At 26.8% G+C, this 27993-nt stretch overlaps 7 protein-coding genes across 8 annotated transcripts; 4 read left to right on the top strand and 3 right to left on the bottom strand.

Annotated features, from left to right (window-relative positions):
* Window positions 1–33: 33 nt before the first annotated feature.
* Window positions 34–2953, bottom strand: LOC128964269 (ubiquitin carboxyl-terminal hydrolase 16-like). Its single transcript, XM_054310848.1, has one exon. It carries the CDS (start codon window positions 2759–2761, stop codon window positions 53–55), a length of 2709 nt encoding a protein of 902 aa, XP_054166823.1. The 5' UTR covers window positions 2762–2953; the 3' UTR covers window positions 34–52.
* Window positions 2954–5103: 2150 nt separating this feature from the next.
* Window positions 5104–6351, top strand: LOC128964069 (hydroxylysine kinase-like). Its single transcript, XM_054310627.1, has 4 exons — window positions 5104–5293; window positions 5355–5611; window positions 5669–6100; window positions 6169–6351. The coding sequence occupies exons 1-4, from the start codon at window positions 5104–5106 to the stop codon at window positions 6349–6351; spliced, it is 1062 nt and encodes a 353-aa protein (XP_054166602.1).
* A 2644-nt stretch (window positions 6352–8995) lies between these two features.
* On the bottom strand, window positions 8996–11001 carry LOC128964068 (cathepsin B-like). Its single transcript, XM_054310626.1, has 4 exons — window positions 10883–11001; window positions 10019–10040; window positions 9310–9957; window positions 8996–9232 (listed from the first exon to the last, which is right to left on the bottom strand). The coding sequence occupies exons 1-4, from the start codon at window positions 10999–11001 to the stop codon at window positions 8996–8998; spliced, it is 1026 nt and encodes a 341-aa protein (XP_054166601.1).
* Window positions 11002–12210: 1209 nt separating this feature from the next.
* Window positions 12211–14187, top strand: LOC128964066 (uncharacterized). Its single transcript, XM_054310625.1, has 2 exons — window positions 12211–13262; window positions 13358–14187. Exons 1-2 carry the CDS (start codon window positions 12269–12271, stop codon window positions 14185–14187), a joined length of 1824 nt encoding a protein of 607 aa, XP_054166600.1. The 5' UTR covers window positions 12211–12268.
* Window positions 14188–16631: 2444 nt separating this feature from the next.
* LOC128964277 (interferon-induced, double-stranded RNA-activated protein kinase-like) lies at window positions 16632–17897 on the top strand. The gene is made up of 3 exons (XM_054310856.1): window positions 16632–16838; window positions 16900–17542; window positions 17602–17897. The coding sequence occupies exons 1-3, from the start codon at window positions 16664–16666 to the stop codon at window positions 17861–17863; spliced, it is 1080 nt and encodes a 359-aa protein (XP_054166831.1). The 5' UTR covers window positions 16632–16663; the 3' UTR covers window positions 17864–17897.
* Window positions 17898–18537: 640 nt separating this feature from the next.
* LOC128964272 (inositol polyphosphate 5-phosphatase K-like) lies at window positions 18538–20803 on the bottom strand. 2 transcript variants are annotated; one of them, XM_054310852.1, is made up of 8 exons: window positions 20745–20803; window positions 20369–20455; window positions 20001–20304; window positions 19725–19936; window positions 19532–19667; window positions 19355–19464; window positions 18911–19290; window positions 18538–18849 (listed from the first exon to the last, which is right to left on the bottom strand). In XM_054310852.1, exons 2-8 carry the CDS (start codon window positions 20383–20385, stop codon window positions 18563–18565), a joined length of 1446 nt encoding a protein of 481 aa, XP_054166827.1. In that variant the 5' UTR covers window positions 20386–20455; window positions 20745–20803; the 3' UTR covers window positions 18538–18562. The 2 variants fall into 2 exon arrangements, with proteins under 2 accessions (XP_054166827.1, XP_054166826.1); XM_054310851.1 differs by lacking the exon at window positions 20745–20803 and having other exon boundaries at window positions 20369–20582.
* A 5157-nt stretch (window positions 20804–25960) lies between these two features.
* On the top strand, window positions 25961–27561 carry LOC128964065 (sedoheptulokinase-like). Its single transcript, XM_054310624.1, has 3 exons — window positions 25961–26586; window positions 26697–26875; window positions 26939–27561. Exons 1-3 carry the CDS (start codon window positions 25961–25963, stop codon window positions 27559–27561), a joined length of 1428 nt encoding a protein of 475 aa, XP_054166599.1.
* Window positions 27562–27993: the final 432 nt, after the last annotated feature.

Below are 27993 nucleotides of genomic sequence, written 5' to 3'. Positions count from 1 at the left end.
TCTATAAGATTATTATTAAAAATAATTATTATAATTATAATTAATATTAATGTTAAGCTATTCGTTCGTAAAACAGTATATATGCCTGAGATCTCAATACAGAACTCAATGAGGAAGACGTAACCGAAGTGTCCGAAATGTAAAACCATTTTCCGCTATCATTAGTACAATATGTGTCGTCGTCATCAGTATTGCCATTGTTTTGTCCATTTTGATGATAATTGCCATTCATAGTGTGACCATTGATTAATGGTTGTTCATTATCATTGGTGTCATCACTACTAAAGTATTTGTCTTCAATCATTTTGAGGACATTTTCCAGTTTAGGTAAGAATGGTTCGATTACTGAAAACTTCTTTATCTGTTTCGGATTGTAAGGCCTATGCTTAACAAAGGCGGTGTAATGACCGCTCTTGAGGCTACCGGAGTGCTCGACCACACCATAGAGTGAATAGATTACTCTATGAGCAGTCGGCTGACCAGTAATTGGTTGTAAATAGTTATACATTTTGCTGACAAATTGAGACAAATCAAAAACGGCAGGAAATGAGACAAATGTCGAAATCTTCTTGAGATTTACGGACCGACGATAGCCGCCCTCGGCTTCAAAGCGCTTTAAATGTAGTGTAAGTACTGGTGGCGGTAAGGCTATCAGTGCTCGCTTTGAGGCATTAGTAAAAACTTTTTGGGAACCATTGGCTTTTGTACACATCTCACATAAATACTTATTATTACCCGATAGAGACTCAATACTCGTAAAGTTGGACAACAAACGGATTAAATCAAAATTTGGCAAATTTTCCATTTGATTGTCACTAATTGTCTCCAAACACTTTGATATTATGCACTTAATTGTAGGCGAATTCATGTTCAATGATTTTGTAACCGATTGTTGATCTCCATCGACAACTGTTGACTGTTTTAAGTCCAACTTTTTAGTGTCACTGATACTCATTAACAACAGCTCAGACTCTAATTCCAGAGACGAATTAAAGTCTAATTCTTGAGCTTTATTTTCGTCGCATTCTTTTTCGCCATCGGAAGTGTCATCATTGCCATTGACCTGATTAAGCTCATTAGGGGGTAATTCTGGTCCATAAACAGGTAGTGAGGCGTCATTAGTATCATTATCGACATTATCATTAAAAAACAATTGATTATATTGAAATTCGTTATCATCATTGACACCGTTCCAGCCATTGTCTTCCCAGCCGTCATCCAACCATCCATTTTGTTTATCCCAACAATTGGTACCATTTTGTTGATCTTCATCAAACAAACTGCCAATATTGTAGTCTTCATCTATATTATTATCTTCAGGTGGTTTCCATTCATCAATTGTAAAATTATTATTAATGTTATTACCGGTAATCTCATCGTTGATCAGGTCTTTAGTATCACATTTAAATGTTGTATCAATTAAATCATCAAAAAGTGGTTCTATAGGCATATCTTCTTTAATGTTTTCACTTTTATGTTCATCCACTGCTTCTTCTTTGAATTCATTTGTCTCAGATTTAACTTCGCCGCCAAAAGTCCAGTCCTCTACACGACAGTCGCCAACAGGTGATTGATCTGTAGTATCGTTATTACCATCATTTGTCTCTTCCAATGCTTTTTCTTTTTCTAAAATTTTAAAATTAGTCTCAACTTTGCGTTGCTCTTTGGCCTCACGTTTGGCCGCTTTTTTCTGTTGTCTTTTCTGTCGGCGTTCTTTTGGAGTCAAATTTCTTATTTCCTTATCGTTAAAATCAACTTCAGGTTCTTTACTATCTGTTATATCACTTGTCTGATCCTTATCTTTAGCTTTCTTGCCTTTATTGACAATAACAGGACTTGTGTCGATGCGATTTGTTTTTAAATGAGATAATGGAAGCGATAAATCAAAGAAGGGTTCAAATATAATGTTTGTGTACTGACACTCATCACAACAGATACTCGATAACAATTGGCCGCCGAAGACGCTATCGATTGGTGTCAGTTGTGAATAAGTGGCGAACGACTTGATCCGGGCCTTAGTGTCGTCGTCAACGTTGTCACTGTTCCTCAGCTCCGAACAGATGGCCAATCGCTGGCGTTTCACTTCTTTGCATTTCAATGAGTCTAACAAACATCTAAGTAATTCGTGTGAGTCCTGTTGAGACCACCCGTCAAACTGATTCCAGTCTTTACGGATACTTTGCAATACTTTAGCGGGTGATATAGTTTTCCGATTATCTGATCGCATATCACGCATAAAATGAATAACATTTGCGGTTAAGGGATAACACGTATTCAAAGTGATGTCCATCTCTTCATCGTATCGGTGATCGGGTGACCACTGACATGGATTCGCCAGACTTTTAGCAGAATAGACATAACCATCGTTTGAACGCTCGTTCAGTACTTCATACAAAAGATGTGTTTCCGAAATCACCTGAAGAACTGAATTAAGAAAACAAGTGTTTCCCATATTATTCAATCCTTTGGGTGGATATGTGGTCAACCAATTGGCACTCATTTTCGGTGTCAATGACTCGGTATCGACAGCTGTCTTCTCATCACATCTCACGTCTAAACGTCTGTCGGAAGCGCCAAACACATCGGCGGCCACTTTCGGCGATAGTCTACCGTTGGTCACTGAAGTCGATTTTGTTGTCTCAGTACGCGTGTGACCCGATTTGGCCACCGGTTTGTTGACCACATGTTTGTTGTTGACGTTTCTGTTGTGAACTTTGTTTGACTTTTTGTTTGATTTTTTGTTTCCCTTTTTATTAGCCATTCATTCAATACAATCGCAAACAATACAAACAAAATGTAATATCAATTAAATAATCGTTTAGTTATTCATTGTTTGGTTAAAAATATGATTTAGTTTTAAATAACTCATTAAAACAATTATTCATTGCTTTCATATTTGTTATGCTTTTTGTGTTTTAATTATTGAATTACACGTGAAATCATTTGCGATATTATTATTATTATTATTATAGATACAAAAATTAGATGCACATATCACATGATACAAATCAACTTTTTTGCACTACTCCTAAACTACGTTATCATATATACTGTTTAAACTAAGAGCGCATTTTTCAAACAATAATTTCATTTTAAATAATAATTACAATAAGTTTTAATTATTTTAATGTATTTTCAGTATTAATATATAAAATACAATATATATAAACAAATATAATAAAACAAATATATTATAAAATAATTTAAACTGAAATTATTGTTTGAAAAATGCGCTCTTAGTTTAAACAGTATATATGATAACGTAGTTTAGGAGTAGTGCAAAAAAGTTGATTTGTATCATGTGATATGTGCATCTAATTTTTGTATCTATAATATTATTATCGTATTATTCAACAGTAAACACACATATATACTGTGACACAAATTATGTTTAAGTTTGAAAACATTAGACAATTCATATACAAATACATACAATAGTTAATCATTAATTTAGTTTAATCATTGATTTGAACAATATTTTACACTAAATTGTTTATTTTATAAGTATATAAAAAAATAATATTTATAATATACAGTATATATTCATTGTATATACAGTAAATCAATAATACAATATTAAATATACAAAACAGTACATTAAATTGTATTATATATTTATTAATATTGATAATAAATTATTTTTAAAAGCTCTAATAATTTATATATTGTATTTACAAGTACTATATTAATACTTTACATTAGACATTTACAAAAAACATGTAATATTATTAATATAAACAATTATAATCAATAAATAACTTTAATCATTAAAGTATTTAATTATTATTAATAAGATTATTCTATTATAATTATTGAAATTATTTTAGTATAAATTTGGATTTAAAAAATATATAATTGACATTATAATTTGCAATACCAATAGCTATATTTATTTATTATWTACTGTTTAATATAATATCTTATAAAATACCTACAATATAATTTTATAATTAATATTTTATACAATTAATATTCTATTAATAAAACAAARTGTTTTACTACAGTATACTAATTACTACATAATAATAATTAGACTATTTATTATATCACGAAATAAAAATATAATTTATAGAAATATAGTCTATTTATATCATCTATAAAATAATTTAATTATAATGATATTATTAGGAATATAATATATTTATTATAATTAATAAGTGATTGATTGACCCAAAAGAGGTCATCACATAATATATATTGATATTAAGATAACTATAATAAATTTATGAGATAAATACTGTTTCTATGTTTGTATCGATTTATTTGCAGTTTTTGTATTAAATTTTGTATTTACTTGTATTTATACATTAGAAATAAATAATACATTTTGTATTGCCATTTGACGATTAAATTCTCAACAAATTTAATATAATTTATACAATATATTAATATATATCAAATAATTAATAGAATTTTATGATAAAGCTTATCGTTATATTTTTTAATATTGCAATATTGCAATTTTTTAATAATACAATTAAGCTAATAATGAAACAACAAATAATATCTATGTATATGCTATATATATATATATATAACTTATATATATATTTATAAATATTAAAATAAAATAAAATATATTTATTGATATATAATTTACAAATAGAATATTTATAAAAAAATGTTAAATTTTAAAGAAAAATTACTTAAACGTCGATAAAAAAAATCTCAATTTATTAGGATTTTTTTAATTAAGTTTTTCACATAATTGATTAATATATATATTAATAAATATCATATATGAAAATCTTATATGAATTTTGTGTTATTGAGTGTAATAATTTAGTTGAGTTTGTAAATTAAATTATTTATAATTTAACTGACAATGAGATAACAATTTATAATTTTGTGTAAATATAATTGCTATCAATTTGTTTATACAATAAGATATTTTCGCTATCTTTACATTTCTGATATTTTAATTCATGTATAATTGATATATATATATATATATATATATATTAGTAAATTTTAATTTAATTTAATATAATATAATTTTTTTAATACTACACAAGTTCATACAGTATATTATTATTATATTTTTTATATGCTAACAATATAACTACTACTGTAAGATATTTTACACAATTATTTTTCAAAATGATGGGAATAGTTCCTAAAAATGTTGAATTCAACAAACAATTAGTCAAACGATTGTATAATTATGATATCCAACACATGAAAGAGCTTAACGGTTACGATGACCGCAACTATCACTTGATTACTACCGACTCAAAGGAGTTTATATTAAAGATCACTAATAAATTGGAGTCCAGTCAAGAGGGACTGTTAGGTATGTATAGTAATTGAACTGATTTAACGAAACGGAAATAAATTAACGTTTTTTATTACAGATTCTTTAAATTCTTTAATTCTTCACTTATATAATAACGGTTTCAAAGTGACAGTGCCTCAGATCAATACAAATGGTAAATATTTATCATTTGAAGACATACCTCAAGAAGGACAACAAGAAAATGCCATCGAAAAGCCTTATGGAGTCAGACTCTTGGAGTATATTCCGGGAGAACTACTCAGAGGAATTCCATTTACACCTGAAATACTCGAAGAATGTGGTCAAGTATTGGCAAAAATGACTATTACTCTTCAAGTAATCACTTAATTGTATTTTAAAAATATATTTAATAATATAAATCATTTTTTGTAGTCATATGATAGCGATGTCCTTCAGAAACGAACAACTGAATGGTCATTATTGAGAGCACTGGATGTCCGTCAATATATAGATGATGTAGAAAGTGAAGAAAACAGATGTATAGTCCGCCAAAGTTTGGATGAATTTGAGAGGACAGTCATGTCTCGCTTACATGAGTTCAAACACTGTATAATTCACGGAGATTTCAATGAAATGAATATAATTGTTGATAAAAATTTGAAAATGGGAAATGACTATCATGTGAAGGGTATCATTGATTTTGGTGACTCTCACTATGCGCCCCAACTGTTTGATCTGGCCATCCATTTGTGTTACAGTATACTAATGTTTACGGCAGGACCGGTCATATATGCTCCAGCATTTGGACTCAGGGGTTATCAAAAATTTGTAGATCTCAATAATAATGAACTCAACGCTTTATATGTTTGTATTTATTTTTAAAACTTTATATAATTATAATTATTTATTGTATTGATTATCATATTATTCAGAGTTGTATAAAAGCTCGTCTCTGTCAATCATTAGTATTGGGCGCCCATTCATCCAAATTAGATCCAACCAATACTTATGTATTGACAACAGCCAAGACTGGATGGTCAGCTCTTAAAGCATTACATGATTGCAATCCAAAAGATTTGTTAAGTAAATGGCTTAACATTGATAAATATATGTAAATTACTTTATACTATAAAGTATATAATTATTATAATAAGTTAATACTGTTTATAGTATAAACTTTATACCGTATATCATATAGTTTATGATTCATAGATAAAAAAATGTGATGTCATTTAATGTTTATTAAAATTAAAATTTTTACTTTAATGAAAATTGTGTAACAGTAAAAATATTTTATTAATTAAAAAAATTATTAATACTAAGATTTATTGTGTAATATTTTATTAGTATAAATTAAAATGTTACTATAAGTTGGTTAGAAATTTTAATTTATAATCATTTATACTGTATATTACGCATAAAAAATCATTGTTATTAACTACTGTACTGTATTTGAAACATTTATTTTTTATGCGTTATGAGAGAAATGTTATATTTAGTTTAATATTAATGTAAAACTAATTATTTCATTTTTCCTGTTAATATTTAAACTCAATTAATTCATAAATTGATATTTATTCGTAAATTTGTATTAAAAATTATTTATAAATAACATTAAGAAGAATATACMGGTATATAATTATCATTACTTTAATTATCTTAAAATAATATTTACTGAACTTTATTAGACAAATAAATCATTTTTTAAGTTTTTAATTAAATAATTTTATTAAATTTTTTTATATTTGGCCTATATTAAACTATTATATTTTACTGGCAATTATTTTACTTACTACAGTAATATTATTTACAGAAAAAATGTTTAGTAATATTTTAATTTTAGCAACTTTTAGCATTATTAGTATTTATAAAATCAATAAAATGACATTTTACTATTGATATTTACTTTATAAAACATTATGTTTATTTTACTATTAGAATTAATTAGATTGAAACATAAACAAGTAATTTTAGTACATGTATGAGATTTTTTACAATAAAATTTAAAATCGATAGCAAATATTACTGAGAATATAAATTAAATATAAAAACACAAATTTTAATAAATAATAGTTTATAATTAATATAATATACTTAAGAAGTAACATATTTATAAATATATTAAATTAATATTCAATATATTTAATAACTTGTAATATAAAGATAGTATAATTTTTTAATGAAAATTGAATAATACATATAATTTATATATTTTATTAAACAGTTTGTATGATAACTATAGAATAGGAGACAATAAGTGTTAAACACGAGAGTAAAGTGTTTGCATTGATTTGAAACAAACCCATTGCTGTTAAACCCATCTGAGACCTCATGTCTTTCAATTGAATGATAATTAGTCGATCAGATTGTGTATATAATTGTAAATTATGTGAATTTTTTGAGTCCTCCAGTCTTTCAATTAATTGATTTAACGTTTTCGGTATGCGATCGCATAAAAAACATATACTTAATATAGATAGTGCACTAAATAGCAAATGTGATAAATTCATTATAAATCTTATATTTGAATTAATAGCCAATTGACATATTGTCGAAACACATATTATAAAATTTATCGTAAGAAACATAAACGTAAAATAAGATATATTTATATCAAATTGTTTAATTGACTTATGCATAGTGTATATACGATTATATACTATGTCTAAATTACAATTATCAATTTTATCTGTTATCATTTGCAATTGTTTTTGTGTGGTCAAACAAAAATATGCATATAATGTTATAGGGCATAATTGCATGTTAAATATTATAAAATAAATTATAAAAAACATTATAATAAAGTTTATATTAAATAAATTTACATAAAATTTCCAATTCATTGTATGTATAATTGTTTGCCAAACCAATGCCAGTAGTGGTTGACTGACAATCACTACAATTCCAATGTTTCGCTCATACCTACAAATTTGATTATCAGTAAAAATATTAGTTTTGATGATAATTTCAAGCAATTTGGATCCACTGGCAAACAGGAAAAGACTGATCCCAACAGCCTGTGTCGTGTAAAACACAATTCCTATAGTGAAAAGCCAAACAACAAGTCGTGAACGTTTGGTAATACCCGAACCGTCAGTTTCCGCAGATGCCAAACATCTCTGATCAATAATTTTTGTATTATTAGTTTCTATTATGTTATTGCAATTTACAGTGATTTTAGACAACATTATAACACTTGAAATACAGAAGTGTGTGATTATGACAAATATGATGCCATTATAAGCAATCAGTAATAATCGTTTGAGTTTACTGTAGGGCTCACCTACACTAAAACCCAGGTATGTGTTGCCAATTAAACGATGATATATTAATAACATTCGTAAACCAATTAAATTATGTTTATTTTTATTATTGAAAAACATTTTTAAAATTATTAATACAAAATTTTTGACTTTTTATGTCAAATACTACATAAAATATGTTTTTATTAAATTATTTTAATTAGAAACGATGTTTACATATTAAATATTTACAATAATTGTTATTATATTTTGTTATATGAATTATTAAGAATGCAATTATTTATTCAGTACATGTTTATATTATATTTGATATGTTATAATAATAAATTATAACTTATAATATACTAATTTATATATACAATATCATATTAAGTGTAATATTAGTCTATAAAATAAATTAAAGTTTTATTTATTTTATTTTAATTAATTTAATACATTTATTCTAAATCAATTGATTTGTGTAAAATCAATATCTGGTCTTAAGTTTTACAATTGATTACAATTTTGGTAAACCGGTTATAATATTTTCTTCAAACTGGCAATCATTACGACCCCTCCTTATTTTGAAAAAGCCATTATCACCCCATTCGCGATTCCACGAGTTGGCCGCCAACCAGTAATCGACACCATTTTCTACACCCCAACCAATAATTTTAACCGCATGAGCACCGACTGATTTACCGATCATATGATGGTATAYACCGTATTTGTAAGTTAAAAAATCCTTCCAAACCTATATATATATATATTTATCATTAAATTATTATTAAATTAAATATCAAATTCTAGATAACTTTAATTAATAATTACTTGAAAACTTGCCACAACGGGACCATTACTTATAATGTCTGATTGTAATCTATTATTTTCATTAGTAAATTCATACATTGATATACCGTAATGTTTGTCCACATTGTAAGTATGGTTATACCCAGAGTCACAATGTTTTACACAACTAGGCGTCGGTTCACTTGTTTTACTGCACGCAGGGAGTTGTCCAGTCATATGGTGCTCACAAGCGGCTATAGTATAGGGACGACAGCCTTTATGGCTGTCATATCCTCCACCCGACACTATACCTGTGTTAATATAGTAATTCCAGGCTCTGTCGATATACCCACCATCACAACCGTCACCACAAGCAGTACAACATGAAAGCAGATCTTCAGCTGATATCTCTACGTGTTGTTTGCCTTGCGATGCAATACATATGCGATCAGTTATAGTCTCAACTACAGCCATAGCCCAACACGAACCACAGGATCCCTGATCTCGTATCTGATTAATTGATGTACACTGAGGCCAGGCTTGGCGTAAATCAAACGAGTCGGGTATTTGAGTCAAATTGAGTACAAGTGCTTTCGGGTTTTCAATATCAGACACTGTCTTATCCGAGTAGACACCCATCAAATGCTTAATATCCTCTAATTTAATTGAATCATCAAAATTTTTGCCAGCCTTTTGACAAATATAGTATTTAATTGTTTTTTTTTAATTACAAACTATATATTATCTATACTTTCCACGACATACCATCTAAACTGTTTATATAATCAATTAATTCATTTTGATTATTAAACGTTAGACCAGATATTGTTTGTTTTGAAAACAAAATTAATATAWTTAAAATAATTAATTGAATCATAATTTGTGTAAATGTTAATTATTTATACTCTATAGTAATAATATTTTAATAACAATATAAACACTGTAAATAATTAAATAACAATTCAATGACAATACTACAGTATATACCGTATGATATATTGTTTTTGAAATATGTGACATACTGTATATTTAGAATTTAAGTAATAATTGTCTATATTTTTATTTTCATGATTAGTATGCAAATAAATTAAATATTTAGATATGAGCTCTATCTATATATTATAACAATTTTATAAATTTAAATAAAACAAGTTTAGTCTATTACTAAGCACTAAAGCATTTTTAAAAAAGTTTAAACGTTTTAAATGTTATTTTAAACATTTAGTTTTGTATAATAATGACAGAATAGGAGACAATGAGTGCCAAACACGACAGGAATGTGTTTGTATTGATTTGAAACAAACCCATTGCTGTCAAACCCATCTCTGGTCTCATATTTTGCAATTGATTTATAATAAGTCGATCCGATTGTGTATAAGATTGTAATGGTTGTGAAAGTTTGTAATTTTCAATTTGATAAATAAAATAATTAAATGATCTAGGTATAATATTGCTAACAAAACATTGCAAAAATATTAACATTAAGCTTAGCATGAGATTTAATATATTAAATTTGTAATTTGATGATAATATAAATTGACATAAAAATGCCACACAAATCACTACATTAACCACAATTGCTACAAATGAATACATAGAGATGTGTTTATCAAACCTTTTAACAGATTTTTGTATTTCAAATACATATTTATGTATAACTTCGACACTTTTGATGGCTAATGAAGCGCCCAATATATCAAACTGTCGTTTAACTACAAATACTTTGTAAGCCATTAAAGTTAACATTGAAAATACAAAACCAATTGATAAAAATCGTATGACAGAGAAAACAATAATCAATAGAGTATTTGTCATAATTTTTTTGAAGTCAAACCAATTGACTGTCGTTACAATTGTTATAAAAAGTGATGTTATAGTCAAGTGTATGATCACTAAATAGACTCCTAGTTTTTGTTCAAACCTGTACTCAATATGAATGATATTGTCATCGCGTAAATTATTTAATAATTTTGAACCTTTTATCAAAAAATAACAAATAGTAAACTTAATAAATATGAGATATAGTAAAATAGCCCAATTGTAGATCAATGTTGACGACTTGATTAATTTAATTGAATTATTAATCAAATTTTTATCAAAATTAGTTTGTAATTTAGTTACATTACTAATAGTATTAGTGTAAGGATTAGGTAGAGTTATAAAAATTGTAAATGACATAATACAAATAGCAATAATAAGTAAAACATTATAGAAAATTATTACAAATTTTTTAAATTGATTGATTTTGCCATCAATTGTCCATCCATTATATGATATGCCTATAAATCGATGATAATTTATAAGTACTTGAAGACCTCTTAAACAGTTTTCAGCCATTTTGTTAACAGAATTATTAATTTAAAAATTTCATGTATTTTTGTTTTATTTATTTATTTCACACAATGTTTTTTAATATATTCAATAAAATATTACAAAAAAATGAATAAGTTGTTATGTTTTATAAAAAATATATTAGATAAATATAAAATAATTATTGTATAATAATGACATATAATTCAATAATAATACAGTAATAACATTAAAATGTTTATTCTAATAATACTTTACTGTATAATAAAATGTTTAACATTTGAGTGATTAAATATTTATTACTATTTTTTTTATTGACATTTTTGTTAAAATTCATTTTAATATAATTAAACTAGTTTATTTACTGTATATCTAACATTTGATTAAATTATTTGACAAAATAATTTTAAGTTAAACAAAACAATATATTATATAATATAAACTAAAATAAACAACAATGTGAACATAAAAAATCATATAAAGCTAAACACGCGATAATTTTTTATTATTTACAATTAATTTTCATGCAATATTATAATAGCGTTAATTTATTTTATAAGAATAGAAATTTCAAAAAATAGTAAAATATTTTTTATCTATTGACCGGTTTTTTCTATTAAATTCAAATATCTTAAGTATTTTACTATTTTGTTCACAAATTGAAATTCAAGCAAAAATTATTAGTTTATAAATGATGGACACGTTTTACACAATAGTTATGATTACGATTTGGTGGTCATCTATGGTAGTGGCAGTTAATAAAGACTTTTATAACAATTACGAAACCATTTGTTCAAAGCGTCAAAACAATGCGTTTGAATATTTGTTAAACAAAATTCAAGACAAAAGTCAAATGTGTGATCACTCTCAAGGATTTTACTACTCATCAGACAACTGTCCGAAACAATATTCTGGAGACGGAGTCCTGTCTTCACGTAGTTATTATCGGTCAGACAATGATCTGTATTACTATTTTTATGTCCACTTTAAACAACCGATTAAAGACTATCAAAACAATGGAAAAGACACAAAATCCTATAAACTGGTTATTGATAACAATTTATTGCATTTTAAGAGAAATTATTTGAGAGATAAATATCTTTTTGTTGTCTGGATTCGTGAGCCGTCATTCAATGAGTTGTCGACTCATACTTATGAAGTGATTATCAACTCCAGTGCCATACAGACGACTGTAACATCAGATAGTTTTGATTATAAACTCGAAGATCAGCTAATTTTCAAAGATTTTAAGAAAACTCAAGACTTGAATGTAGTCATCAAAGTGATGGGAAGTACTAATAATATTACAAAATATACAATAAATCAGTCGTATGTGATATTCTGTAATCAAAAGAATAAACCGATTGAATCTGTTTGTCAACCAATTGTTGTCGACGACCACTACATCACCTGTAAGTGCAGTGAAGTCGAGAATTACTATCGACTGATAGTTGTGACGGCATTTTGGATAATATGGTTGCTTCTGGTAATCAAACCATTCATCGATCTCTTTATGGATTCAGAGCAGCGATCAAAAGTAGACATCAAACAAGCGGTCAATTGTAATGATAAGTCATTCAAATTCAAGTATGAATACGTAATGAGATTAACTAAAGAAACTCTCGATCCGTTAAACAATGTTACCATTGATCTCGAGTTCTTTACCGACAACCACGAGAGCGTCGGTATGTGTTTTGACTAAATATTTGTTAATTTAATTTATTAACAATAATTATAATAACCATTAAATTGTGTCTTTATTTTTTAAATCCATGTCCAGCGCCATCAGTTCGGCTTAGCGCCGATAATCTCGATGATAAACCAGTTATGGATATAACAATTACACAATGGAGACTAACTAAACTACCGAAACTCAAGTATATTGAATGCAATCACTCGGGAAGTCTCGAAACAAAGATTAAATTATTGTATATTAAAATCGATTGTAAATTTGGTGGCAAAGAGTCCATTACTTTTACAGTCATGAAGAATATAATCAAAAATAGCCGTCGATTTTATTTTCAGGAACCAAAAGATTTGTCTGAAAACGACATCAAAATACCGTCGACGACATTCAACTTTGGTATCTCCAATATCTACCTGTCCTACTTGGAAATCATGTGGATATTATTTGTCGACATCTCATTGATGGCACTGTTTGTCGACATTTTCCGAAATATCTTTGACAATACCATTAGTCCTATAATATCAATACAACTATTGTTTCAATTACTATCGGCCACCGGCTGTCTGATTGTGATTCATATCATTTTGGTTATTGTCTACAAATGTCTATTACTTTGTCTACTAAAACAACAACGAAGAATGCAATCGGAAACCATATTTTATTGTATAATAATAGTCTTCTATGTTTTAACCACTTTTACGGCCGTATGTATCTGCTGTTATCTAAGCATTAATATTTTGTCGTTAATCGATATCTATCAATGGGTTAGTATTATTATCTGCGGCACCGGTATATTGTGTCTATTGTGGTATTTGTCATCTAAATTAAAACCATTGTTTTGGCGAAACAAACCCAATATCACTATTACTGAAACTAATACTAATTCAATCTCATCTCTCAATGACGAGAGTATTACCACTTAATATAATTTCATTTATATTTATTTTTATATTCTATACATATTTTGTCATTTAAACAATAAAAATATTTTATTTAACCATTTAAAATAATATAAATACAAATAAAATTATATAATTATTTTTGATAAATGAATTAAAAAGTTTGTATAATAATGACAGAATAGGAGACAATGAGTGCCAAACACGACAGGAATGTGTTTGTATTGATTTGAAACAAACCCATTGCTGTCAAACCCATCTCTGGTCTCATATTTTGCAACTGAAGAATTATTAGTCGATCCGATTGTGATAATGGATTGAATGAACTGAAACCTCTCTTTTTCATTATCTCATTGACCACTGATGTCAACTTATTTGGTATAGTATTGCAAATGAGACATAATGTCAATAAACAGGTCAAACAATACAAAACAATCAACAGATTTGCAAGAAATCTCATATTTGTGTTCAAAGCTAATTGACATATGGATGATACAGACATTAACAGGTATACGACAATTGCAATCAATAAATAAAATGATAAATATTTATCAAATTCTTTGATTAAATCCATAATTTTGAGAAATTGATTATAAATGGTTTCCAAACTACTATTCATATCTGAATTTGAGATTTGTTTGAATTGATTATAAAATATAAAACATTTATATGTCATTATAGCGATTACAAACATATGAGTATTAAAAGATTGAAAATATGCTAAATTTAGACTAATAAGTGTCAATATATCAGTTTTATTGATAACATATTTCTGAAAGTTATCCCATAATAACAACCCAATGTCCAAAATACTAAAAAACAGTTGAATGGTCATCAATAAGACACCAAAACGTTTTTCAACTTTAACTTTAATTAATTCACTACTTGTAACCAATTGTTTGACTATATTTTTTCCATTAATAGTTAAAATAAAACCAATTATAACACTTAATAGATTGAATGATACGGTTCCCGCAGAGTATAATATAGACACAACAATTGTACGACTTTTACTAACACTTTTGTTTAAAGCTTTATTCATTAGTTTATTATTTATTATATGCCATAAATTGGATCCCATTTTATTATTATTAGTTATTTCGGTGTTAAACAATGATTTAACTCCCAATACACATACAGTTATTAATATTAACAAATAAATAATATTCCACAAAATGAGCATGATCCTTTTTGTCAATGAATATCGATTGTTAATACTGTAACCCATAAATGTTATGCCTATTAATCTGTTATAAGCCAAAAGTATGTCTAATCCAGTCATTGATATCATTATTTAATCAGTTATGGATTTGTTGTATTAAATACAGTATATTTAATAATGATTTTTTTCACTAGTTATTAGTTTGTATACTATTATTATGGATTGTGTACTGTATTATTAATTATTTTTTATTTACCTTATAGGTAGTACACATTGTACAATAAATCATATAGTTTCATATTTTATATTATTCGGAAATTTAATAAAGTAAATGTGTTTTTTGTGAATTTCAAATATTGTTAAATAAACATTAATAACAAAATTATTTATTTTATTATATTTTCATTTAATAATCGATAAAATAATATAATGAATTTAATAATAAGATATCATGTATTTATACAGTATATTAATACTCCAAATAATTGAATGAAAGAATCTTAAATAGTTAAAACTTATTGTTAATCAATTAAATGTCTCAAACAGCAAAAAAAACTATTATAAGGCAAAAATAGTTATTTGGTTAACCATATGATAGATAAGAAACAATTTTATTGAGTTTGAAATTATTAATAACTTTATTATTGATTATTTGTAAATTTAGTGTATATTTGTTTAGATAGTGTAACACAAGCCGTCAAACATGTTTAAAACTGTTACTGTTAATTGAATGTTATAATATATCTATAAACGATAGAAACAATTCAAATTTTAATTAAAAGTTAGCTATGAATTGTATATAATTTTAATTATAGACTCTATTACAGCATATTGTGATTAAATATATGACGACATCTATTATAGTTATGTTCAGTTAATTAACTAAAAAAAACATAAATAAATGAAAAATTAATTATATAATATTACAATAATAAATACACCAAAATATCATTTGAAAGTATTTTTATTATTATCATATTTTTGGTTAAATTTACTCTAATTTGCACTAATTTGTAACTTTTGAATCATTGTAATGCAATGTATTATTAATAGTAATTCAAATAATTAAACAAAGTTAGAGGTAAATTAATATGTTATTTTAATCTCAGGTAATTAAAAAATATATGCAACAAATATTATAATCAATTAAATAAATTATAGATAAAACATATAAAGTACAGTACAATCTATTAATACATTTACGTATACATAACTTACTGATTAAACGCTTAAATAATTTAATTAATTTATGACAAAGTAAATAGAAATTAATGGATGAAAAAATAAATTAAACAAAAGTTAAAAGTTTATATAAATTACACGAAAGTTATAACAAAAATGGTTGAAATGACACCAACTATCAATTTGGACCCATTTGTAAACCCGAACCGTTTGATCAATGAATTTGATTTAATGGACAATAGTCTCGGTGTCGGTGGTTTTGCAGTGGTCATCGGCGGTAAACATAAAATCGATGAAAAGATCTACGCTATTAAAATGATACCTATTGTCGGTTAGTTTCATATATTAAAGTTATATAAAATAATTTTCAAATTAAAAATACTGTATTTAAGGATTGGATAGCAATGATCTTCGCATTGATTTTAACAAAAAAATTGGTGAAATTAAGTTGTGGTCTAAACTAGAGTTTGGCGATTGTGTTCAATACCGGAGCGCGTGGTTAGAAAGGGATGAAGAGTCGAGACAACGTCTTCTAAGATATTTATCTGGCGTTTCAAAAGAAAGAGAAGACATTTTTAGGAAAGCCATACATTATGCCGTCCTTAACATTCAAATGGATTACTGCTGGTTCTCATTGAAAGACATATTAATCAAAATTATGTCATATTTTGGTGTTAATAATAATGGATTTTTATCACCAATTGCTTACTACATATCATCGGAACTGTTTGTTGAGATACTAGAAGTCATAAACCGATTGCACACCGATTGTATGCCACTTGTTATTCATCGAGATATCAAATCGTCTAATATATTAATTAAATATAGTCCACAACACGGCTTTGTAAAGTTGGCCGACTTTGGTCTGGCAGTCGAACACAAGAGAAAATCGCAAAGTCATAGCAAATGTGTGGGAACTGCTCGTTATATGGCACCGGAGGTCATCTTCTCCAGAAAATACAACGAGAAGGCAGACATCTATAGCATTGGTATTATGCTTCAGGAACTCTTTAACTTTGACATCAATCATATAAAGTACTGAAAATATATGAAAATATTACAACAAATTATTGATTAAACAGTTTTATTATTAGCGATCAGTTAGATATTGAATTACTGGAACAATATAAGTGTCTCAAAACACTAATAAAACGGATGACTGAAGGGACACCATCAGGAAGACCTTCATGTCGAGAGATCATTGAAAAGGATGATCTAAATGGTTGGGCTCTGTCTTATCATGTGGTTAGAGATGAAGTCTTAAATACCATTGATATCAATCGGACATATAATGGACAGGAGAGGTTTGTTGAGTTTTTCCTCAAAATAAAAAATGCTGCCAATAATAATAACTAATGATAACTAAATTAAAATTTTTAATTGTATTAAATCACCGTAATTGTTATTTTGTTTAAAAATGATATAAAATATTAATTTTTAATTAATTAAAGTAAAAATAAAAGTGTTTTATATCAAAAATAAATACATTTGTGATACAAATAAAAAATAAAAACAAACAAAAAAGTTGATTAGAAAATATTATCAAAGTATCAACAATTCCTCAAATTCACAATTTATGCAAAAATGAGATTTTATTTTTTGTGTATAAAATTATATTGGTATATAATTAAGATTATATTAAATATTTATATAAACTATATAAGGTATTTGGTATATATTAATAGAAATTTTATGGTAACAAAATTAGTCCATAAATTAACATAATTTTTTTAATTACTGTATACAACAAGAAAATATTAAAATAATAACTAATTAAATGTGAGCCCGATTTCTATGAACTCGAGCTATCATTATCCCACTATAGACCAAACCGGTCTAATTGCTATACAGGGACTCATTGTCTACAATAATGTCCACAAACATGATATTTAAAATAATTTAGAAATTAGAGATTATAGTTTTTTTGTATAAATTTGTAGAGAAACTGTACCATTAATGACATGTAAATAATCTTCATTATACCGGTAATATATCGGATATATATATATATTATATAATATATACTCAGATTTTTACCGATAATTTATGACTGAATTAATCAATTATATCAAATGGATCACTAATACCCAAAACATCCCCGGATTGTGTCACATAAACTAATCTAAATTTATCGGCAATTAATAGACTATTATCTGGATATTGAACCGAAAACCATGGCTGACGTCGAGTAGAGGCTATTGTGTCGGTACTGTCTTCACTGTTATCAAGTTGTTGGACATTCGTTTGATTAAAATTAGGAGCTGACCATCGATTGGGCTCTGTATTGGCCCAAACAAATAACAAATAGTCTTCAATTGATATAAAATCAGCTTTAAATAAACCTAATTTCCGGTGAAGATATGCTTAGTTTATGGTTAAACATTATGAACAACAACAACATACCGATCCAATCCCACTGAGACAACGATGCAATTGTTTTCTCATCATTCGGTGATATAGTATACCAAGCAATGGATTCGTTGTTGATTTTCCAGTTACTGATTGTATGGAATGTTACAAAAATCTCTTCCTCCTTGTCTTCCGGTACTCCATCTAAAGCCTGTTCTTCACCGGACAGGGCTAACGATGCGTATCGTTTGGAAATTTTATGTGCGGATGCTTTTGTGGTCAAATGAAACAAAGCGGATACCGGTTTATGATCTGATTGTTTGTATTGTGGATGAGATTTATAATACAATTGCCGGAGCTTTAACTCAAAGTCCTCATAAGCGTTAGATGTATAGCGATATAATACACGATCAGTAAATGCAGGTTTTCTCGCTCTAAGGAACGGGAGATTAAAATAATATAAACTTCGTTATAACAATAATGATAACAACTAATTACTTATATTCATAATCATCAGTATTGACAAAAAATTTATAGGTGGGTGCAAATGATATGTTTGATTCATTAAACTCACTGAAAGCCCGTCCTTCTCGTCGGACACGATTTAACTTTAATTACCGGTAATTGTAGTTTTGTTAGATAATGATAATAAATACTATTATTTTACTAAACTACCTGATCATTGGCTAATAATTTTTCAAATCTAAGATCATTGTCGGGATGTTTATTAGCATACATTATGATGTCATGTATCTCATCTCCCGATAGATTATCGATACGAAAATTAAGATCACCGATCCATATGACATAACTGTTTAAACAAACATTAATTTATTACTTAATTAGAAATAATATCAATATTACTAACTCATGACTCAAAATATTTGGTTTCTTTGTATTGTAAAAGTTCTGGCCATCGATTATAGTATTATAATCGGCCACTCGTTGGTCTAAATTCTCGTAATGCGGGGCCAAATGGCTGTTCACTAAACACAAGGATACGCCACCAAAGTTTAGGCTAACACTGACACCTCCTTTGTTACCCCACAGTCCTCCCAAACCTGTGCGCGTGAATTGAACCTAAAAAAGGACACAAAATATGTCAATTTGAGAGACAATTTGCTGACAACAAGTAGACAATTACGTCAACTGATTTGATTCGCGGTAAATATGACCGTTTGGTGTACACCATCAGCACAATGCCAACCAAACGGATCTGTTTGACTCTTACGTAATCCAATTGTTTGAACAACTTATCAAATGTCTCAATCCATGGTTCAGTGAAGAATATGTTACCGAACTTGAAGGCCACCTCTTGTAGACCAATGGCATAAATATCAGCCAATTGTTCGTCTGAAGATTGATTTGTTAGCGATGAGATGTCCAACAATTGTGATAAATCACATTTGCATTGACCAGACTTGACATTCCAGGTCAAGACATGGACACTATATATCAATTGATTATCAATAGGTCATCAATAATATGTCATTACTTAAGAAAATTTCTTACCTTAAGTCGGGTTTCATTTGATTATATGAACTGTTGGTCTGTTTGCCGTCACTTTGATGGCAATCGCTGTCAACCAATAAATTGTTGCTATTTTGCAGACAATTATTGTTACTATTGGTCACACATTTGGTTAATATTAATAATAATTGCAATAATAGGGATAAATATTGTGAAAATCGATTAATTGTATTCAAAGACATGTAATAACTCACTGTAAGTGAGGAAAAAACACTTAAAAAATAAGATAATAATAATAGATATTTATATTTACATTACTTATACTAATAATCACTTAAACGATAATAATTATCCAAAAGTTTATAATATACAAGAAAATTATATTTTTATTTTAAGTAAAATTAATAATTAGGCTAACCTTATGAAAAAAAATGTTCAGGGTCGTTTCAGGTTTCAATATATTATTGTATTACAAGTTATAAGTGAAATATTATTTATATGACAATTCAAATGTCAAATTCAAACACTTGTTTAAACATGTTTTTGCTTAAAATATTAGCTATTATTTGATACATTCACTCATTATTACTAATAAATTATTTGTTAAAAAAATATTGTGTTTTATTACCCTTAAGTATTGTAATTTATAATATGATATTACATTTATTATTTATATATATTTTTAAATAGTTTAATACATAGTCTTAATCTCATCAAATGTTTGTGTCATTTGTTTGCCTTTTTTTAATTCATTCAAAAACACATGACTTCACACAACAAACACTCTGACAGTCCGTCCCCTCAAAAACGTCACTATATTTGTACAGCACTGGTATAGTAGTAGTAATAGTAGTGTCCTCTCAATAATATTTGATGCAATTATCATGAAAACTAAAATTGAATTTATAGAAGTTTTTATTATTATAATTATTTGACAAATTGTGCTTGATAAGTTTATTTTTGTTTTAAGTTTTTTTTTAAAAATGTAATAAGTTTTTTAAAATCATTTTTTTACAAATTATATGTAAATACRAAATATTAAAGTATTGTAAATAATGTGCGCAAATCAGTAATAGTAATGAATCGGTAGTTTTTGTGATCATCACTCAGGCAATAGAGGCTCACATCCTAATGCTGTCCACTCTTGTCTAAGTTTCCTAAACTTTTCATTAAATAAATAAAAAGATATTAATTAATGAACACATTTTGATGATAGAGTCCATACAAACCACTTCTGGGGGTGCATTGGGTGTAATAAGCAGTTCCTTTTGATTAGGGGGTCGATATTTGGGCGGTTCAGGTACGGCAACGTTGGTCTCRGACTCTTGATTTAAGCCAACCCATACACCAGAATCATAGGAATAATGACCAGAACTGCGAATACCTTCTCTCGTAGGCATTCCTTCCCAAAGTCTTAAAGTATTTACTGAATGCATAGCCTCTCTGAGTGAAGAATGCCTGTCATCGGTCTAAAAATACAACATTTATTAATTAATATAAATGGTATTATATATAAATATTTCAAATAAATTTACCGATGCTGTCTGAGGTCTGACCTGTCGGTGAAATTTCCTAATCATATAATTGCGGACAACATATGCCGTAATTACTATAATAATTGATATAATGACAAAAGCRCTGATAACTAAGCCTATTATTACATAAGGATTATTAATAAGAGAACCCGTATTATTGGGTCTGTTATTGTTGTAATCTGTATTACTCGACAAAATCTTATGAGAAACATCATTCAAATCTTTGATAAAAGCAGTGTTTGATCTAATTTTGGATTCAAACTCTATTTTAGCTGATTTGAGAGCTTCTTCATTGATGGGATAGTTGCCATCATTTGATGGTATTAAAGTAAACAATATAATTATTGAGCCCAGCCTTGAGTCCATATTATCTAAACATTTAATGGGCACCCGGAGATATGTGGCTAATTGATGTTTAACGTGATTCAAAAATTTTTGTTTGTCTGCACCCACCACAGTGTCATAATCACCTTCAATTGTGATGGCCATTGAAATTGATTTTTCCGGTATATTTGTTGTGCTAATTGTCTATTATGTTAAAGTTTGTTATATTACTGCTATTAATAGTATATTACTTTATTTTATTACCGTAAACATAGGTTTAGATGTTTGAGTAGTCTGTTGTAAATCTAAATAATAAAAATATTTTATATTTATTCAATTGATATAAAAGTTAAATAACAAAACTATAATACCTGTCGTTGGTTTGATGCTCTGGGATGTAGTCATTTGTGCTATGGATGTGACCTGAGATGTCTGAGTAGTTACCTCTGAGCTCATATCTGTAGTTCCTTTATTGATGATTTGTTCCGAACTTTTTAATCTTCTAACTAAATATGTATTATTTTTGAGATCAGTTATCTTAAAATTCCTGTCAAACAAATTGCTTTCTATCTGTTCATTGCTCGTCACATTCAATTCAATTAAAACACTACCAGATCTTAGTGTTAAATCAATTTCATAGTTTGGTTTTAATTCAAAAGTAATGTAAATTTGTTGCTTTATATGATTAACAGTTGCATCCATTTGGTTGTCAATAAAATTGTTAAAATCAGTATAAATAATAAATTGAACATTCATTGTATAGGATATGCTATCTTGATTTGGCACATCTGTATCAGAAACTACAGGTGTTTCTGAAGGTATTATCGCTGTTGTCTTTATCATCGACTTARTGGTCGAAATAATTTCGACATTATTTCCATCGTTTGCAGACATTTCTGTGATCATAGATTGTGTTGTATTTGTTTGTGTTGTATCATCTGTTGGTTTAATAATTTGAGTATCATTTGATGGATAGTTATTATCGGAAATACTTGAGTTACTATTGTTTGACATCTCTGTATTAGAAACAACTGAATCTTGTGTAGGTATGGCTGTTGTCGTCTTAATTATCTGTACTTTAATTTCAGGTGTGTTTTCATTGTTTGCAGTTATTTCAGTGATCACCGATTGTGATGTATTTGGAGATAATGTTTGTGATATATCTTGTGGTGATTCTGTAAACTGAGTTTCATTAGATGATTGGGGTTTTAATTCATTGGATTGATTATCAATTATCTGATGGGATATGTTTGAGCTTTGATCTGATATAGGATTTACAGTAGTGGTAGATATAATCGACTGATTATCTGATACCTCATTAGTCACATTGACTGCAACATCTGATGAATCTTTATTATCAATTGTAGTAAAATCTGCAGAATTTGTTTCATTATTTGCCGGTTCTGTGGTATTATAGTCTAATATATCATTGTTGTCATTGTCTAATACAATATTGTTAGAAATGACAATAGTTGTTGAATCGGTCGTATCATTACTTAAATGATTAATATCTGTATTTTGACCAAAAACTACAGATTCAGTTGAATTTGGTTCAACGGGTTGACCATTGATATTGTCAACCAAATTACTAGACTCTGTATTATTAATATAATCGTTTTTATTATACATTTCATTGATTGAATCTGTAATAGAAGTAGTGTTCAATAAACCAGAACCGGTATTATCTGATTCTGTAACACTATTCTCTATAYTATCAATAGTATTATTTTCAACAATATATTCTGTGTTATTAATGACAGAATCTGTATAATTATTATCTGATATATCTAACGGATTAGTCATATTTGACTCACTATTATCATAAACATCAGCAGAATTTGAGTCAATAGTTGTATGATTTGAATATATTTGTGGAGACATTAATACATTAGTATTTTGATTGTTTTTCACGATTTGATCACAACTGGTAAGGCATTGATCAGTTTGTGAACAATATTGAAACTGTGGCGGACATAAACTTTCCGTTTTATTATTAATCTTATTAATCAATAGTTCACATAATTTGCTATTTGTTTGGTCATTGCATTCAATAATCAAATAATTTTGATCATAAAACATATGAAACGATGCCTTAAACTTATTATTGTCGGGCATTTCATCACAAATATTAGTGTTGCCGATATCTCTCATCTTAATTATAGATGAATTTACCGTTAAAATTGATATCAAAACTTTTATCATCTTTAAAACTCTATGTATATAACTTTTATTTTATAAAAATTTATAAAAATGATTGCAAAAAATATGAACTATAATTAATATATTATTATTTTTATTATCTACTGTGGATTATATTTCAGAAGGTATTATGAAATTATTTGCAAATAAATATTAATATATTATAGTATTTAGCGATGCCTTGATCTTCAATATTCAAATTTGATTTCTGATACATTTTTGATTATTTGAAAAATAAAATTATCTGTAAAACAATAAGCTTTTAGAAAATAAAAGCTTTTAATATAAATTATATTTTATTGATTATCAATATTTTGRTTATGACTTTTAAAACTAGCAAAACACATATCAAACATAATTAATGCATAACATGTATATGTTATACAATAAATTTAATAAATTTGATATTAATTGTTTCTCACTATAGTTATATATATTATAAATATTTTTTATTTATTGAATTAAAAAAAATTAACAAAAAATTAGTTCATTTTATTTTTTTGCAATTATTATGATAAAGTGTTTCTAAGGTAACTATTAATGTATATAATGACCAGATATTTGCTTATAAGATGTTAAAAGTTGACAAATAAATGACTGATTAATACATCAAAATTATATACTTTTGTATAAATATTAACATAAAAGTTGCCCTGAAATCAATAAATAGCTTTTATGTCAACTTTTAATTGATTACTATAAATCAATAATCAAAATCAAAATAAATCAAACAAACAAAATTATTTGTAATTTTTAATAAAATAGTTCTAAAAATGTTTTTTTAATATTATTTAATAATTAAATAAATTTTAGAAAAATTATTAAATGCAATGATTTATTATATTTTTAATAAAATTATTGTTTTATAAAAACAAACTTATATAATAAATTTATTATTATTTCATATACTGTATGATAATTACTTTATTATTATTATTATTATTAAACATTTAAGCTTATTTTTCAACTTAAATTTAATAGTAAATTCAATAAAAATTAAAAATGTATTTATTTACATTATAAACAGTTACATTAATATAATTGTATAATTAGTATATTAGGAATAGTATTAGAAATTGTAATTTACTGTACAATAAATACTAATGACTGTCAATTTTGACAAAACAAGTACCGGTAATACAATATATATATATATATATATATATATATACTGGTATATAGAGTATCTGTCTATTAAGTTAATAGTATTAACTAATGTGGTTAACCTTCATCCAGTCTAATGATATCATAATATATTATATTTTTCATGCATTTGATTAAAATTATTTATACATAAACAGTATGGTGTTATAAATAAAGATATAACTTAATAATAATTATTATACAGTACTAAAATAATTTGTCATAAAATTAAAAACTCAAAAAAATTATACAAATTTTTTAAACTTTTAAAATACAATTTAACTAATTTAATGTAGAAGTAGACTATTTGTATAATAAAAATTTATATTGTATAATTAAATTTAGTAGTTTTTAATAATAAAACTTAACCAACTAATTAAATTTAATAAATTTTTATGTGTGAAAAATTAAAAATTTGACAAAAAATCCCAAAATGCCATTAATTGCTGGTCTGGATATCGGATCTACAAGTGTTAAGATTAGTTTGTTGGACACAATTAGTCATCAAATAGTGGCTACAAATAGCAAGAAATATGAGTTTAAAGTGAACGAAGAGATCAGAGTTAAACATCCAGAATATTGTCAGCAAAATGTTTCAGAAATTATTGGCTGTATTCACGAAACTTTGGCCACATTTGATGATCAGCAGAGGTCAACCATCACAATGATCTCAATTTGTGGTCAAATGCATGGATGTGTTCTCTGGAATAACGATTCATATTTAAATTATTATTCAAAAAGAGGACAGTTTGATATCGATGATAGTCGGGTCAGTGATCTATACAATTGGCAGGACATGCGATGTACCGATAAATTCATAGCYTCATTACCGAAGCCCCACTCATACGCAGATCGTATCAGCACAGGCTTCGGGTGCGCCACTATTTTCTGGTTGACTATATATGAGAAACAATTTGTCCAGAAATTCAATAGTAGCGCAACTATTATGGACTTTATAGTCACCATTATATGTGGTCTCAAACATCCAGTGATGAGCACTCAAAATGCTATGAGTTGGGGTTATTTTGATCCCATTGGACATAAATTTAATGAAAATCTGTACGTTTTTATAGAAATATTGATAATTTGTTATTAATTATTATTATTATTATTATTATTATTCTGTAAAACTATAGTTTAAAACTCTTTAATTAACTATATTTTATTAGACTTAAAAACAATGGATTTCCTGTACATCTTTTGCCAACAGTTAGCAAATGTGGATCAATTGCAGGCAAAACTGTGTTCAATTGGTTAGGCATTCCTGTGGGAACACCAGTATTGGTGGCTATGGGTGACATGCAATGCGCTACTTACGTTAATTTACGGCACAACCCTAACAGTGCCGGTAAAAGTTATTGAAATTATATAACTATTTAAAAAATTAATTGATAATTTGTTATAAATTTAGTGATAAATATTAGTACATCAATGCAGTTAAGTGTCTTGAATAACAAAAACTTTACACCGGAATCAAAAAGTGTTTCAAAATATAAATCAATTGACTATTTTCCGTACTTTGACGACACCTACCTGTCAGTGGCCGCCAGTCTTAACGGTGGAAATGTATTACAACATATAATTAACTTTATTAAAGATTTAATTGAAGACATTACTGGTATTAAAGTGCCTGACAATCAAATTTGGCACAAAATTTTTCAATTACATCAAAATCAAGAGACAGACATCTCAGATAATAATCTATTAGTTAAGCCGACATTGTTTGGTGAAAGACATGATCCCAGTCTAAAGGCATCGATTGTTAATATTAGTAAAAATGTTAAAATTAATAAAATAATTGAGGCTTTTTGTAATGGTATCATTGATAATGTATTTGAAATGATGCCAATTGAATATATTAAAGAAAACAATATTACACAAGTGATCGGCACCGGGACTGTACTCATCAAGAATCCCATTATGAGAGGAATGTTAGAAACAAAGTTAGAAATTCCTATCGTTTATATTGAGAACAGTGATGCAGATGTGGGCGCTGTTTGGGTGGCATTTGATTACATTTTTAATACACAATAATTGGTAAATTAGTAAACATATATAGTTTTTATATGATATTAATAACCAAATTGAACATTATTTTTGATACAAATTTTGAATATTGTTTTTCTATTAAAATAAAAGTTATATATTTGTATTATAATTTATAAATAATTTATCATAAGTTGTTAACAAATAAATAACTGTATTTAAAGAAAAGTATTGTAGTATAGCATTAAACATACAAAAAAAAGCAATAATAATAATAATTTTTATCACTAATTAAATTATTAATAATATATTATATTATAGGTCCTAAATTATATTTGCGTATAAATTATTTAATAAACTTTGAATATTTTTGAAAAATAAATTTGAAATTTGTGTAAAAGCGATACCTATTGAATGACAAACACATTCTCATCCATCAAAATACAGTATTAAACAAAAAAAACTAAAAGAGTATTTAAA

Source organism: Oppia nitens, unplaced genomic scaffold (assembly GCF_028296485.1).
Source record: "Oppia nitens isolate AA-2021 unplaced genomic scaffold, nextdenovo-longstitch-racon4-pilon3 scaffold8_pilon_pilon_pilon, whole genome shotgun sequence".
NCBI lineage: Eukaryota > Metazoa > Arthropoda > Arachnida > Sarcoptiformes > Oppiidae > Oppia > Oppia nitens.
This window is presented reverse-complemented; position numbering and strand designations above follow the sequence as displayed.